At 62.7% G+C, this 13,238-nt stretch overlaps 1 protein-coding gene across 5 annotated transcripts in view; it reads right to left on the minus strand.

The window, feature by feature from the left end:
• EVL (Enah/Vasp-like) overlaps positions 1 to 13,238 on the minus strand; it is a 133,853-nt gene that overhangs the window by 7,451 nt on the left and 113,164 nt on the right. For 3 of the 5 annotated variants that reach the window (XM_023520485.1, XM_023520483.1, XM_023520482.1), the window contains exons 5-12: positions 11,034 to 11,109; positions 9,425 to 9,651; positions 8,582 to 8,703; positions 5,514 to 5,574; positions 4,726 to 4,818; positions 2,628 to 2,691; positions 973 to 1,039; positions 821 to 883 (exon numbers count right to left, since the gene is read on the minus strand). In XM_023520485.1, coding sequence (XP_023376253.1) covers positions 821 to 883; positions 973 to 1,039; positions 2,628 to 2,691; positions 4,726 to 4,818; positions 5,514 to 5,574; positions 8,582 to 8,703; positions 9,425 to 9,651; positions 11,034 to 11,109 — 773 coding nt within the window. The remainder of the gene's footprint in view (positions 1 to 820; positions 884 to 972; positions 1,040 to 2,627; positions 2,692 to 4,725; positions 4,819 to 5,513; positions 5,575 to 8,581; positions 8,704 to 9,424; positions 9,652 to 11,033; positions 11,110 to 13,238) is intronic. The other 2 variants (XM_023520484.1, XM_011375251.1) reach the window with 2 other exon arrangements.

Here is a 13,238-nt window from a genome sequence, read left to right on the forward strand (position 1 = left end):
CCTGGCAGACCACGGGCCCCGCATGAATCCTGGCTGTCCGCTGATCCGCTGAGACGGCCTCACCCCCGCTCCGCGTGTCTGTCTTTGCCACTCCTGCCAGGGCCAGGCCAGAGCGCTCTGCTCGTCCCCGTCACTCTGTGAGACCAGGCTGAAGTGCCACCTGCTCTGTGCTCACAGCTGTTTCCCTTCAGTTTGTGGTGGGCAATGGAGACACTTCCCGGCCCAGGTTCTAGAGGCCTGCAGATTCAGGCCACACGCGACTTACAGTTCCTACGTGGCTGTTTGTCTCTGACGTCTGGGGCAACCTCGGGTTCATATATCCTACCCGGCGACCGCGGCAGCTTTTGGTTCGGACATGCGGTCGGCGCCCCTCTGGGGAGCGCTGGCTGTGTGCGGGGGAGGGGCGGAGGTGGCATGGTGGCTGTCCGGCGTAAGCAGAGCTGTGGGATGCGGCTGAGGCTAGGGAGCACCTCCTGTGCCCACATGTCCACACGACCGCCCGTGAGGCAGGGGCTGAAAGACCTCTTCACGGGGTGTGGTGTGGAGGCTTGGAGAGGGCACCGGGATTGCCCAATGACACAAACAGCCAGTCCAGGACTAGGACTGGATCTCCGGGCGGTCCCCCCCTCCCAGACCGCAGCTCTGCCTCCGAGAGGAGGAAGGAGCGGCCTGCACGACCCGAGGTCCCCCAGCTCTACCTGTCCCCGGCTCTGATCACCCTTTCCCAGAGCAGGCTGTTAGATGACAAGACAAAGGACAGGGTCCGGGGTTAGTCACGGGCAGGGGACAAAGGAGGCCCCAAGACGGGGTTGTTCGGTACCTAGAGTGAGGCTGCGACTGAAGGGGGCTCTTAGCTTCGGGGCTCTTTGCCACAGACGGGGTTCTACGGCAACGGAATGAAGCAGACACGTGAATCGGGGCGGCTGCCACCCCGGCCCCACCGGAGGCGCCCGGCCCTCACGGGGCGCTCACCTGGACAGCAGCGAGGACACGGGTTTCTCCACCGAGTTGCTCCGCTCCCAGGGCTTCCGGCCAGCCTCTGTCAGTTCATTTCAAGGACGAAGAGCCTCAGGGCTGGGAGGGCCCCCCACCTCCGCCCTCGCCCCGGCAGGACCCCCAGTGCTGCAGACGCAGAGCCCGTCGGGAAGGCCTGCTCCGCGTGGAGCCGAAGCCAGGGCTGTAGATGGCACTGCTGTCGCCCCGTGTCACCCTCACTGAGGACACCAGCTCTTGTTCCTCGGACCCAGCTGACTTTGACTTGTGGTCTAGCTTCAAGTCATCTCATTAGGAAAAGTCCACTTTCCTTGGAATGTGAAGTGACCGGTCACAGAACATGACTTCTAGAGTCGGCCAGCGACTCCAGTAGTGGGCCGAGCAGGCAGAGGCAGGCCCTCACCCTGGACACTCCCAGTCAGCCCGAGGGCCACATCTGCTTCTGGGGGCCCTGCCCCTAGGACCCCATGTGTACCCACTGTCCCCTGATTCATTGGTCCTCCCCACACATGACAGCTGGCCTCTTTCCACCCTGGGCTTGAGGATTGGTTTGTCTTTCTTTTTTCTCTTTTAAGTGGCATTAAATTTTATTTCATTTTCTTTCAAGAGCTTTGTTGAACTGAACTGAATCCACTGACTTTGCAGGATGAGCAGAGAGGCAGCAGGCCAAGTCCCAGGGCAGCAGGGAGGCCACCCGTCCCCAGCTGAGCCCAGAGACTCTGCAGGCCGACCGACCGAAGGCCGAGGCAGGTCTCACAGCCACCCTCTGGGCCTGCAGGAACAAGCGCTGGGACATCTGAGCTGTAGGCACGTGGCCTTGACTAAAACCACCTAACCACACCGAACTCTGACCTCCAGGACTGGGAAGACACCTAACCCACGCTCTGGGACGGGCGCCGCCCACTGTCACTACGGGCCTGAGTGCGGGAGGACACAGAGCAGGTGGGCGGGGGAGGCGGGCACACCAGCAGAGTGCGGGGGCCAGGCCACCGTGGGGTGGGGCCTCCCTCTGCTGGGGTGGGTGCTCTTCCTGCCTCTCCTTCCTGCCCCGAGCAGACGCTGAACAAACGCCTGTGCAGTGACCGAGTGACCAGTGCCAGGCTTCTTCCCCCTGCACAGCCTCCAGTCGCTCTGGTCATACCCTGTGTCCCAGCGCTCAGGGTGGGGGGTTCTGAGCAGGGTTCGGGACTGTTTCTGGTGGAGCCAGACTCACTGGTGACCACTGTCACGTCATTTTGCAGGGAGACATTGACGTGACTTTTAAACACTCCTCTTTAGAGCCCTGGCCCGAGCCCCAGGCCATCTCCTGCTACTTGACAGGTGCTGGGAAAGGAGGGCTGGACGGTGGACGCCGCAGCGTGACCAGCTCCAGTGACAGGCCAGGGCCTGGGTCCCACACTTCTAGGCTCCTGCTGGGGCTCGGTGTGGACGCCACAGCTGAAGCCCCAGGCTCGAGGGGGCAGGGGCTCACAGGGGCAACGGCTCCCGTGAAGGTGGCAGGGAGACCCGGCTGGCGTAGCCCATCTGGCCGTCTCTGCTCATCCGCAAAGTGAGGCACTGGGATCAGACCAGCTTCCTGTCGGAGGCCCTGCCCTCTGAGAACGGCCCGCAGCGAGCAGGACGGCGCCCCTTACCTGAGGAGTTGGGTGGCTGGCTGGCTGCTCGGGTCCCTGGCGATGGAGAGGTGCTCGGCTCTTCCTGAAACGGGAAGGGGGGCCATCAGCCTGCTGCGAGGCTGGCCGGGCAGGGGTGAGACCCCTCTGGCCAGGGTCATCTATGAAGCCTCGGTTTTTAAAACTTTGAGGAATCTGCTACTTTTATAATCAGCAAAACAAAGAGTATTACTAACAAAGGGAACCCCCAAATCCTGGCAGGCAGCTGGTCTGGCCCATGGAGGTCAGGGTAGGGGAGAGTAGTAGGGGTACACAGGCCCCTGCCCAGTAGGGCAGACCCCACGGCTGCGCCAACCCTGGCCCGTGACTGAGCCTGCCAGGCACAGACGGTCACGCGCCTCGCGACCACGACAAACGGGCCGCGTCCCTGGGGTGCCCGGCACTGTCACGGCCCTCGGGGCTCAGCAGGGGCTTCTGCCCCGCGGTTTGCTGTGACGGGGCCAGCCAGGCGGGACCCACCCACGGGGCTTCCCCTTTCCAGGCGTGGCCCCCGCCTCCGACGGCCGGCGTGAGAACCGGAGGGTGCTGCGCAGCTGGCCGGGCTGCCTGTGGGCTCTGGGTCGGGTTCTGGTCGGCACTGTGGGTCAGGGCTGGCCACGGCACAGCCTCCATCCTGGCGACCCGGCTATGGGAGACCCGGGCCCACTTCACTGCTTCAGGAGGGGAGGAAGTGGCAAGAACCTATTCTAACGTTACCTCTGTCCCAACTAGCCCACAGGTCACCAACACTGCTACCAAAGCGAGTTCTAGAATGTAGGTCTGCCTCACTAACCCGATAAAAGCACCTGATGGCTCGTGGGAGGCAGCCTGACCTGTGGGCAAGGCCCAGCCGCCCCTGCTAGCCCGCACCGCCCCGCGCCACGCTGCCCCCCGCGGCCTCTGCTCCCGGCTCTGCCCTGCGAACGCCCGCTCTCGCAGGAGCTCCCGGCGAGGCCGGGACTCCTCCCTCAGCTGCCAGGGCCTGGTGCTCCTTCACTTTCTCTGCCAACAGCCTGCCTGCCGTGTCCTCTCCCTCAAGGTCAGAGGCCACGTCCTGTCCGTCGCTGGGTCCCCAGCATGCGCACGTGGCCTGGCCCACGGCGGGGCTCCACACCGCCCTCCCCTGCCGGCGTGCTGTGGGGGCATTGGTGGAACCGGCCTGTGGCCAGCAAGTGGCAGAGTACCCGCCCGAGCCGTCTAACTCTACGTGACTCCATACTCGGGGTTCTTAGCTTCTTTTCAATGACGCTCGTTTGTTCTCCCGTGGTTATAACCCTAGTCCGTGCTCAGTGAGGAGAATTTGGAAAATGCCGGGAAGTATGAGAGAAGAGCTGCCGTCAGCGCCGCGTGCACACCACGCCCCTGTGCGGCCTGGCCTGGCCCTGCCCTGGGGGAGGCAGTCGGGGTGTGGGGGGGCTGCGGACCGCGCGCGGGACCCAGGCAGACGGAACTAGCGGCGGCCAGGAGCCCAGCGGAAAAGGGACGAAAAAGGGGGTCAGAGGCAGGAAGCTCCGCCTGTGGGGCTGAAGGGTTCTCGAGTCCCTGGGATTTGAAACCCACTTTTTCTGGGTGCCGGGTGGGGAGTTGGGTGTTTGGGGCCGGGATGGTGACGCACCAGTACCACTGACTTGAGAGCTCTAATGCCACCGCCCAAAACGAGGCCACGCTTTGGGTTACCTGGGACTGGCCTGGGCTCCTGGCCAGGCAGGCCTCTGCAGCTTTAGAAGTTTCTGGATGAAGCACTCTGTGCAAAAGGCAGGGGACAGTGGAATACGCAGCCCTGGCCCTCACAGGGCTTAGGACCCGGCAGGAGAGCGAGTCTGAAGGAGCAACCATGTGTGTGCCAAGGGCCGGAGAGGCACGTGTGGGGGGCGAGGGACCAGGCGTGGGAGCCTCACCCCGCCTGGTGTCTGGGAGGCTGTTTCTCAGGAAGTAATGTTTACGTAGAGAGAGGCAGGCTGAGGAGTTGGTGGGGGAGCCAAGGAGACTGCATGCCCCAGGCGTGGGCATCAGACGACAGACGGGAAAAGCGGCTGGCAGGGCCAGAGCCCAGGGCTCGCTCACGTGGGGTCAGCCTCACCCTGCTGATGGGGGACATTAAGTCAGCAAGTGCATGCTGCTCGCTGCCTGGAGACTGCATTTCTTCCGTCTCCTTCTGCCACTTAGAGGCAACCTGTAGGCCATCCGTAGTTAAGGTCTAAACTTGGCCACTTCGACGGGAGTCTGTTTTTATAAGAAAAGCTTAATGCAGAGGAAAAGAGAAACAAAGCTCCCTAAGTGGGTGCAGATGCTTCAGGCCTGTGCGGCCAGACTGGGCTCCAGGATGCCGAAGAGGGCGAGAGCCAGAGCTCCGGCCCCCGCCCCGCTTCTGCAGCTCCTGCCAGAATCGACGAACCCAAGAGGCGTCTTTAAGCACAGAAGTAACTTGAAGACAGACCACGCCGGCCTTCCAGCAGACGTCTCCTGCTGCGAGTGCACGCCAGCCCCCAAGGGACCCAGGTGCCTTGAGGCGGCTGGGACCTGTCCTGGGACCTGTCCTGGGACCTGTCCGAGAAGCCCTTCTGTGCCCCCAGGCTCCGGGATTCTCCCTCAGGCATCATCTGCCTTTCAGCCGAGTCCCCTCCCGGCTGCGAGCTCCATAACTGCGCAGTGTCTGCTAGCTGCCCAGTGAGTGCGGGCCTGCCACCCTTGCTGTGGGGATGGACGTGAGCACTCCATGGGCCCTGCCGTCCCCGACCCCACCCCTCCACAAATCCCCTGGTGAAGAAGTACCTGTCCCGTGTATGGCCTAACCAGGTGCACCTCGGAGCCCCGGAGCCTTCCTGCACTATTCTCACTGGTGGGGTGGGAGGGGTGGGGTTCGCTCACCGTTTGGCTTTCGTCTTCCTTTTTCTCAGCCGGCTTGTCTGTCTGGGAGGCTGCTTTTCTCCTAACATGGGAAGAAGAACATACAAATCAGCCCCTGAACGTTTCTGCACCGCTCCAGATGCCTCCTCTGTGCCGGACACAGCCTGGTTCTCAGACAACCCTGTGGTGGGACTTGACCCGTTTCACGTGAAGGAGGCAACTTGTCCCCGCACCCATCTGGGCTGCGGCAATGCTGGAACCAGCATCCGGGCCTTCTGTGCTGGTTCCATGAGCCTGGACACAAAACTGGCCCGGAAGGGGGGATGGGGTCTGGGGGACGTGGCTGTCTCTGTCCGTAGCACCCGAGGCTGGAGGAAGTTGGTCTGCACCATGTCTGGGTCCCTTGGGGGCCTGGGTTTGCCTGGGTGGCAGCCATTCTTCCAGGGCACTCAAGGCCAGGCCACACGGGACAGAGAAAGGTGCCCCCTGGGCCGTCACCTGCCAGTCAGGGCTGTGGGAGCACTCACCCGCTGACGTGACTACTGAGTGGACCCCATCACCTGTGGGAGGAAGACGACCCCTTTTCCTATTGCCCCGGAGTCTGGAACACCACTGAGAGCCTGGACGCGCTCAGGGGACAGACTCTGAATGGCCCAAACTGATGCCCCAGTCCGTTCTTGTATTTTCCCCACAGACATGAATCTCATTTTAATACCCTAAAAACTCACTCCTGGTTTTTTTTTCAAGTTTAGTGGTCACCGCTCTCTGGCTAACCCCCCAATCTCCACATGGGGACCCTAATACTCCCCAAACACACGCCTCTGGGCATCTTCAATGCTGTGATGCCACCAGCGCACGTAAGCCTCATAAGCTGAGCTGCCCAAGAAGGAAGCTGGCCTGACTGGTGAGTGGTCAGGGGCTGTCGGCCGGCGGTCACCAGTTGGGTGACGGGGCCCATGTGGTAGCCTCTTAGCCGCTCGGGCTCCTTCCTGTCTTCCGATCTCGGGGGGACAAGTCTACCCACCCATGGCCCCTCCCAGACACCCGCTTCTTCCTCACAGCAGGGGGGCCATTTCCACCTCTGTATTTCGAGTCTGTCTTTCCCGCCCTCACTTCCGACACCTAGTGCCAGCCATCACCCTCTTCCTGGATGACAGCAGACTCCGCACTGGCCCACCCACTGCCACTTTGCCCCATGACATGCTACTCCTAGCCAGAGCCACTGTTCCACCTTTAAGAATAGGAAGCAGGCCAGGCCATGCCTGCCCCGTGAAGAGTCAGGGAGCCCGCGTGTGAGAGGGGTCAGCACGCGGCGGCCTCAGCACTGACTTTCCGGCCTGGACGCCACTGCGGGGAAAAACTCAAGCGCAGCCCACAGAGGGAGGAGGCAGAACGTCCGCAATAACCTGCATTAACAGTAGCCGGCGAGGCCATCCTGGCCGTCGACGCCACCCCGCGCCCATCACCACCAGGGTGGACGTCACAGGGCGGCTGGGTGGACTCTTGCTGCCTCGTGCAGCGTGTCTGTCCCTGGTAGGGCCTCGACTCTGCCAGCAGCGCCGGGGTGTCTGTCCCCCTGGCTCCTGGCAACACCGGCCTCCTGTTCTCCCGAAGTTCCTCTCCGTTTGGTCTCAGCCGTCTGGGCCAGGCCGTTACTGTTAGCGTGTTGGTTTTGGACTTGGGCAAAGCGTGAAGGTTTTCTTTTTGAAAAACATGCTCTACTTTTCCACGAGGCCCCGTCCACCTCTGAGATGGAATCCAGCGCGCTCGCGCACGAGCCGCGTCTGCAGCCTGACCGACGGTCGGTCTCCGCACGTCCAGCAGCGGGCGTCTCGGCCGTCCCAGGCAGCTTAACGCCACCCAGCGCACCTCTGCCCTTCTTTCCGCATGGAAGGCTCCCTCTCCTCCCCTCTCCCGCCTCAGCCCAGAGACTCAGTCTCACTTTCAAGGCTGAGCACATGTGGAACCTCCTCTGTGAAGCCCTCCTGGCTCTCCCTCCCAGGAGGCTGTTTCCCGTGGTGCACCTGCCGTCACCCTACACCTCTAGTCACTGGATGACTGTGGCTCACCCTCTCTGCTCCCTCTGCCACTTCCGGCAGGCTGCCCTCTGTGTGCGTGGGGGCCCCAGGCAGGAGACGCTGGCTCTGCCCCTGCCGTGAAGTGCCAGGCCGGCCACCTGCACATCATGGGCCATTGTTCCCAAGGGGTGAAACAGGACATCACGTGACGACCTTGGGCACAGAAGCTCACACTCAGGGTCAGCTGACTTGGACAGCAGTGGGAAGGACGCGGAGGGTGGCAGTAGGCAGGAGGGTCACGGCTGGAGCAAGGGCCCTGCCCCTGCTTTTCTTGGACCACAGGGAGCGTTTTGACAGGTGAGGCCTGCTCCTGGGCCCTCTGGTGCTCACGAGCCACAGTGCTGGTCGCCCATGTCAGCGCGTTCCCTTTGCCACGCCACACTGACAAGTAAAATTGAGCTCTGCAACCTTCCCGAGAAGGAGCTTCGTGATCTCTGTACCTGCTCTGCTTTTTCTTGGGCAACAACCCAGAGCCTTAGCGACAGGCCGATGGCCTTGGGCAAGCTGGAGGCGCCGACGGCCTTGGGCAAGCTAGAGGCACACCTGGTGTGGACGGAGAAGGGGATGAGTCACCGGCCCCAGGCACGACCACGACACGGATGAAGCTGCTCTTCCATCTCTTAGGGGCGAGGTCCCCCGGACCCCGCCACTTCGCACTTCCTTTTCCCGTGCCCTTCATAGCGGCCCCCTCTGGGCCACGCCTCACTCAGGCGGGGCTCCTAAGCGCAAGGAATACCCCTCGTCTTCCCCGAATTTCTCTCTGCTCAGGACAGGGCTGGTACGCGACAGATGCTTCTGCGAATGCTCGTCGCACTGACACGAGGAGGGATGTAGAGTTCAGACACCTCCTTTTAGACCGATGTCTCACACTGACCCTATGAGGAGAGGAGCAGAGCCCCCACGTGGCCATCCCAGGTGACGGCGATCCTGGGGCCGGGCGAGGACGCTCACTCGCTGAAGAGCGGGGACTTCCCGGCGGGCGTCTGAGTCTGGGGGAGCCTCGACACCCACCTCTTGGCCAGCAGTTTGTTCATCTCTTCCATGAGGCCTCCTCCTCCGCCCCCACTGCTCGCCCTGTTGGCATCCGACTTGGAGGTCCCGCTGGGACTGGAGCCTCCAGAGGCGTCTTCCGGCTAAGGGAGAAGGAGGCAGCGCTTTAGTCTGCTGTGCGGGGTGGGGCGGTATGAGGGGGTGAAGGGGATGCGTTTGAGTGAAGACGTGTGATTCCCATGATGGCAGCGGCAAAAGACGCCTGAGGGGTCACCCAGTCCAGGCTCCCCCAACCCCACAGGGGACACCAGAGAGGGACCAGGCCTGGCCGGTCGGTTAGCAGATACTCCCCAGGTCTATCGGCTACGCTTGCTAAGACCAGCGTGGCACGGGGGGAGGAGAGAACTCCTGGGAAGCCCCACTCTCCATCAGAGGCGTGAGAACCACGCTCGCCTCGATGGGAGGGTCCGCCTTCCAGGACGCGTGGGGAAGGGCCGGGGAGGGGAGCTGGGCCCGAGGGGAGGGACTCCTGCGACACGACATGGGAGGAACCGTGGACTTAAATTCACGAGACGCGGGGCCTGAGTCCCAACTCTGCGACTTGAGTTGGGTGCCTCAGTGTCCCCATCTGTAAAGGGGGAAATAGCTCTTGCCCTGCTTGTGAAGTTCAACGTGAGGGTCGGCTCACGGTTCCCACAGCGCCGTCCCACATGGTTCTCGCTTAAGGCGTCCGGCAGAGGCGCTGCCTTGGTGGGGGGCGGGGAGCACTTTGCTCAGCGTCTCACAGGTGAGGGGCTGCTCTGTCCCCTGGGCAGTCAGAGACTGGTCTCTGCCCCACCCCGCCTGTGCCACAGGGACACTTACCCGCTGGACTCTTCTCAGCTTGGCCCCGGCCAGGGCAGCGGCCAGCCCTGACACGGAGCTCTCGTCGTGGCTGCCCTGGGCGCCTCCAGCTGGCAGTGGGGGTGGGGGAGGCGGCGTGGCCCCCGTGGGTGGAGGTGGGACAGGGGGCGGGGGTGGGGGCGGGGGCCCGCCACACGAGAGGGGGGCGCTGGCTGCAGACGAGGGGTGCCCCGGCGGGAGGATGGGCCCTGAAACGCAACAGTGAGGCGCGGTCAGCTCCCGGGCCCCAGCGGCGCCTCCCTGGGGCAGGAGGGGCAGCGGTGGCCTGGCCCCGCCACTCCCCGCCACTCCCCGGGCTGCCTGCGGGACACGCACGCCACACACTTGCTTAGCATCCCTCGCGCTCAGCTGCCTCTCTTCCGCCCCAACCACGGGCTTCCGGCGGGACGGGAAGACCGCTGCGGCCTCCTCTTCCGTTCCTGCCCGTACGCGGCGCCCTCCTAGGCGTCGGCAGACGTCGGTCCCTGACATGCCGCTCACTGACCCTCAGCCTCTGGGGGCTGTGGCAGGTAACTGGGGGTTGCAGGGCTGACCAGGGCACGTGTCAGGGAGCAGTGCTGAATGCTGGGCCATCCCCTGCTCCCCGATCTCCCCTCTATCCAACACTGACGGAGCCCACTGTGCCTGGGAAAAGTCGGCCACCAGCTCTCTGCTCGCAGGGCTCGTGGCCTAAGGGGGACGTGGTCACCAATCGTGCAGGTGGCGGGTTGACGAGGGCTCGGACATACTCCTTAGGCAAGTGACAGCAGAGCGGGACTCACGTCTAGGGGCGGGAGTGGGTGAGGGGCAGGAAGCGGTGGGAGGAGCCGGAGGCGCTGCGGGATCAGGGAGAGGCCGGGAGGGGAGCCCTCAGGCACCCGGGTTGTTCGGCAGAGATGGAGAAGGGGCGACAGGGTCAGACCTGCACTAGAGTTGCAGAGGGTGGGCCCAGAGGGGGTGCCCACGGCAGTCCGAGAGGGGGTGCTAGGGGCCACAGGATGACAGTCACCTGTTTCCTTCAGAGTGTTTGAGAGGATTAAGCGAGAGAAAGGACAGGGAAGCGCTCAAACTCCCGACTCACCGGCCTACGTAGTTTTCCAGATAACCTTTCTACGTCTCCACGTGGAGCGCCAGCCAACGTCCAGGACTGAAGCAATACTTCCTTGGGGGTGTGCTCTGACCCCCGGGGCGGTCGGGCCCTGTGCCGTGTGCCTATACACCCTGCACCTGGTCACCAGGTGTGCTCACTGACGACTGTCATTCACTGCCTGCCTCCTTGACTAGACAATGAGCTCCCTAGGGCAGGCCTACACCTGCCTTGTCCACTGCTGTGTCCCTAGCCCTTGACGTAGTGCTTGTGACGTGGCGTGCGCTCAGGGAATGAATGGGAGAGGCTGGTAGGGAGGGGCCGGACCAAGCTGAGCTAATTCCCCCTCGTTCCCTCGTCCTCCCCCTTCCATCAAATGTGACTTTCAGACCTACGCAACCACTGGCTCTTCGCAGAGGGCCCAACGTGCCTCCGGCACCATCTGAGTGAGGGGGCTGCCCACCGGGCACAGGTAAGGGAAGCAGGCCCGGCGAGGTCTCTCACCTGTAGCCGAGGTTCTTCTCTCCAGAGACTCCTGACGCTGCTGCTGGTGCTGCTGCTGCTCCATCACTTGTCTGCAAAGCAACAAAAGGCGGGCAGGTCTGACTGCTCAGAGCCGGAACAACGTGGCTCTGTGTCCTTGGAGCGCAGGCTGCAGGGTCGGGTTTCGTCGGAGTGGGCACTCCGTGAGAGCCCATTGTGGGCCCTGGGCTGGGGGCGCTCAGCAGTGAGCCCCCGCACCCTGCCTCTGGCTGACTGCCACTGGGCTCGCTGCCCCAGTTAACAGAGGCAGGGCGCATGACTGGTTCGAGGTCCCTACCCAGGTGAGCTCAGGGGCACACCTGAACAGGGAGCCCCTCACGAAGGCTCAGGTGACCAGCTGGCTGAGTGCACAAGCTTCTCCCTTGGCTGCATGGGCTCCCCAGGCTTTTGCGGGCCTGTGGCCTCAGCAGACCCGACCTCAGATTTCCTGTTCTTATTACACCTGGCTCAGTGCCCTGGAAGTTTCCAGGCATTGCTGGTTGTCAGGAGAAGTGGACGCTAAGGTGGCATGTCTTCACCCTTCACCGCAGACCCGCATGGCGGCCAGTCACTTGGTATGCTGCGATGCAGCGTGATGTGTGCCTTGGTGGGGACTAACATCCTAGCTCCTTATGGCAAAGTGGCCTTGGGGTGCTCATGAAGCCCCGGTGACTGAGGACACTGACTCGCAAATACAGCCACTGAATCTGGGACAGAGACGCTGGCGCAGGAGGGGGCTCGAGGGATCGTGTAGATCAAGGATGGCGGCAGGTCTCACGTGTGTGGTGCCAGCTCGAAATGCCTGCTGGTGTGACATGGGGTCGAGGGGTGTCCTGACACCCACCCTGGCTCAGGGGCGAGCATGCTGGAAGCCAGCAGCAGCCTCTGCATGCCAGGGAGGGTGGGCAGGGCAGCTGGCAGAGTGTGTGGTTGCAAGCCATGAGTCTGCACCCCTGGTGTACAGTGAGCTGGCACTGTCTGGTACCTGGCACCGGCTCTGGCATGCAGCAGCCACTCAGCAAGTGCTCTGTGAGGGGACAATGACACATCTATCTCATCCAGCTGCTTCCACCTAGAGGAAGGTCAAATGGGACCACACTTCATTTGGAGGTGGAGAGCTCTCTGGTCCCGTCCGGGGATTCCAGGCGTGGGCGAGTCACACCCCTCTCCTGGGCCTCGGATTCTTCTCCATAAAATAGGCGTAACGACACCTGTTCCGTGGAGTTCTGGTAAGAATTATGCCTGATGCCTAAAAAAACACGCTCGGGCAGTAAAGGTGTTTGCGGAGCTCTCAGTGGCACCTGGGCCAGCGTCTCCAGCCCAACTGCCGAAATGTCACCCAGAACTCCAACCTCCCCAGCAGGATCCAGATGCTCAGAAGCCCTCAGCAGAATGAGGATGTCTGGAAATACTTAGTGATCGGGTGTAAACTTTTGATACTGTTTGTGTGAAAACAAGAAGGTTCCTGTGCTTGGGGTCACTAGGTTGCTGTCGCCCCGCGCCAGCCATCTCCCTGCTGGGCCTCCCTCTGTATTAGATGACCGGCAGGGTAAGCGGGGATAAGCAGGGTCCCAGCTCTGGGGCTGGACTCCTGCAGTTCACAGACTGACCTCCAGGGGCGCTCTGGCAGGTTGCAGCCAGCGGCCTCTCACAGCCTGCTTTGGGTGGTGGGCTAGGGTAATGCAGTGTGCTGTTTAACCAGTTCCGAGGGAGCCACGGAAGAACCTGTTCAGGACGCACAGGCCCCTGTCAGTCATTCTTCGGTCTGGCAGGGCTCACTCACGTCCTTCTCCGGGCCGAGGCAGCCCTGGGACCTGGCAGAGTGCTGAGCGGGGGCCAGACCAGGCAGCTAGTCCTGGTTCTGCTTCTAAGTCCTGGCTACTTTGGGCAAGTCCGTGAGAGCAGCAGTCAGGCCACGGCCAGGTCCGCCACGAGGCCTGCACGCTGCCCCACTCCTGAGCTTCGGCTGGCTCAGTGAGAAGTGGTGGTCGTAACAAGCCCCGAGGGTTAAAACGGGGCAGCGTGTAAAGGTAAAGTGCCCCGTCACTGGGAGGGTGGAAGTCAGGCCTGCGGAGTCAGTTAGGACACGGGACTCTGGGAGGACAGTCCGGTCTCTCCCTCAGTGCTTCAGAGAAGCAGAGCAAAGATCAGCACCGCCACGTTCAAACTGGGAACCTGAGGCCTGGT

Source organism: Pteropus vampyrus, unplaced genomic scaffold (genome assembly GCF_000151845.1).
Source record: "Pteropus vampyrus isolate Shadow unplaced genomic scaffold, Pvam_2.0 Scaffold268, whole genome shotgun sequence".
Taxonomy (NCBI): domain Eukaryota; kingdom Metazoa; phylum Chordata; class Mammalia; order Chiroptera; family Pteropodidae; genus Pteropus; species Pteropus vampyrus.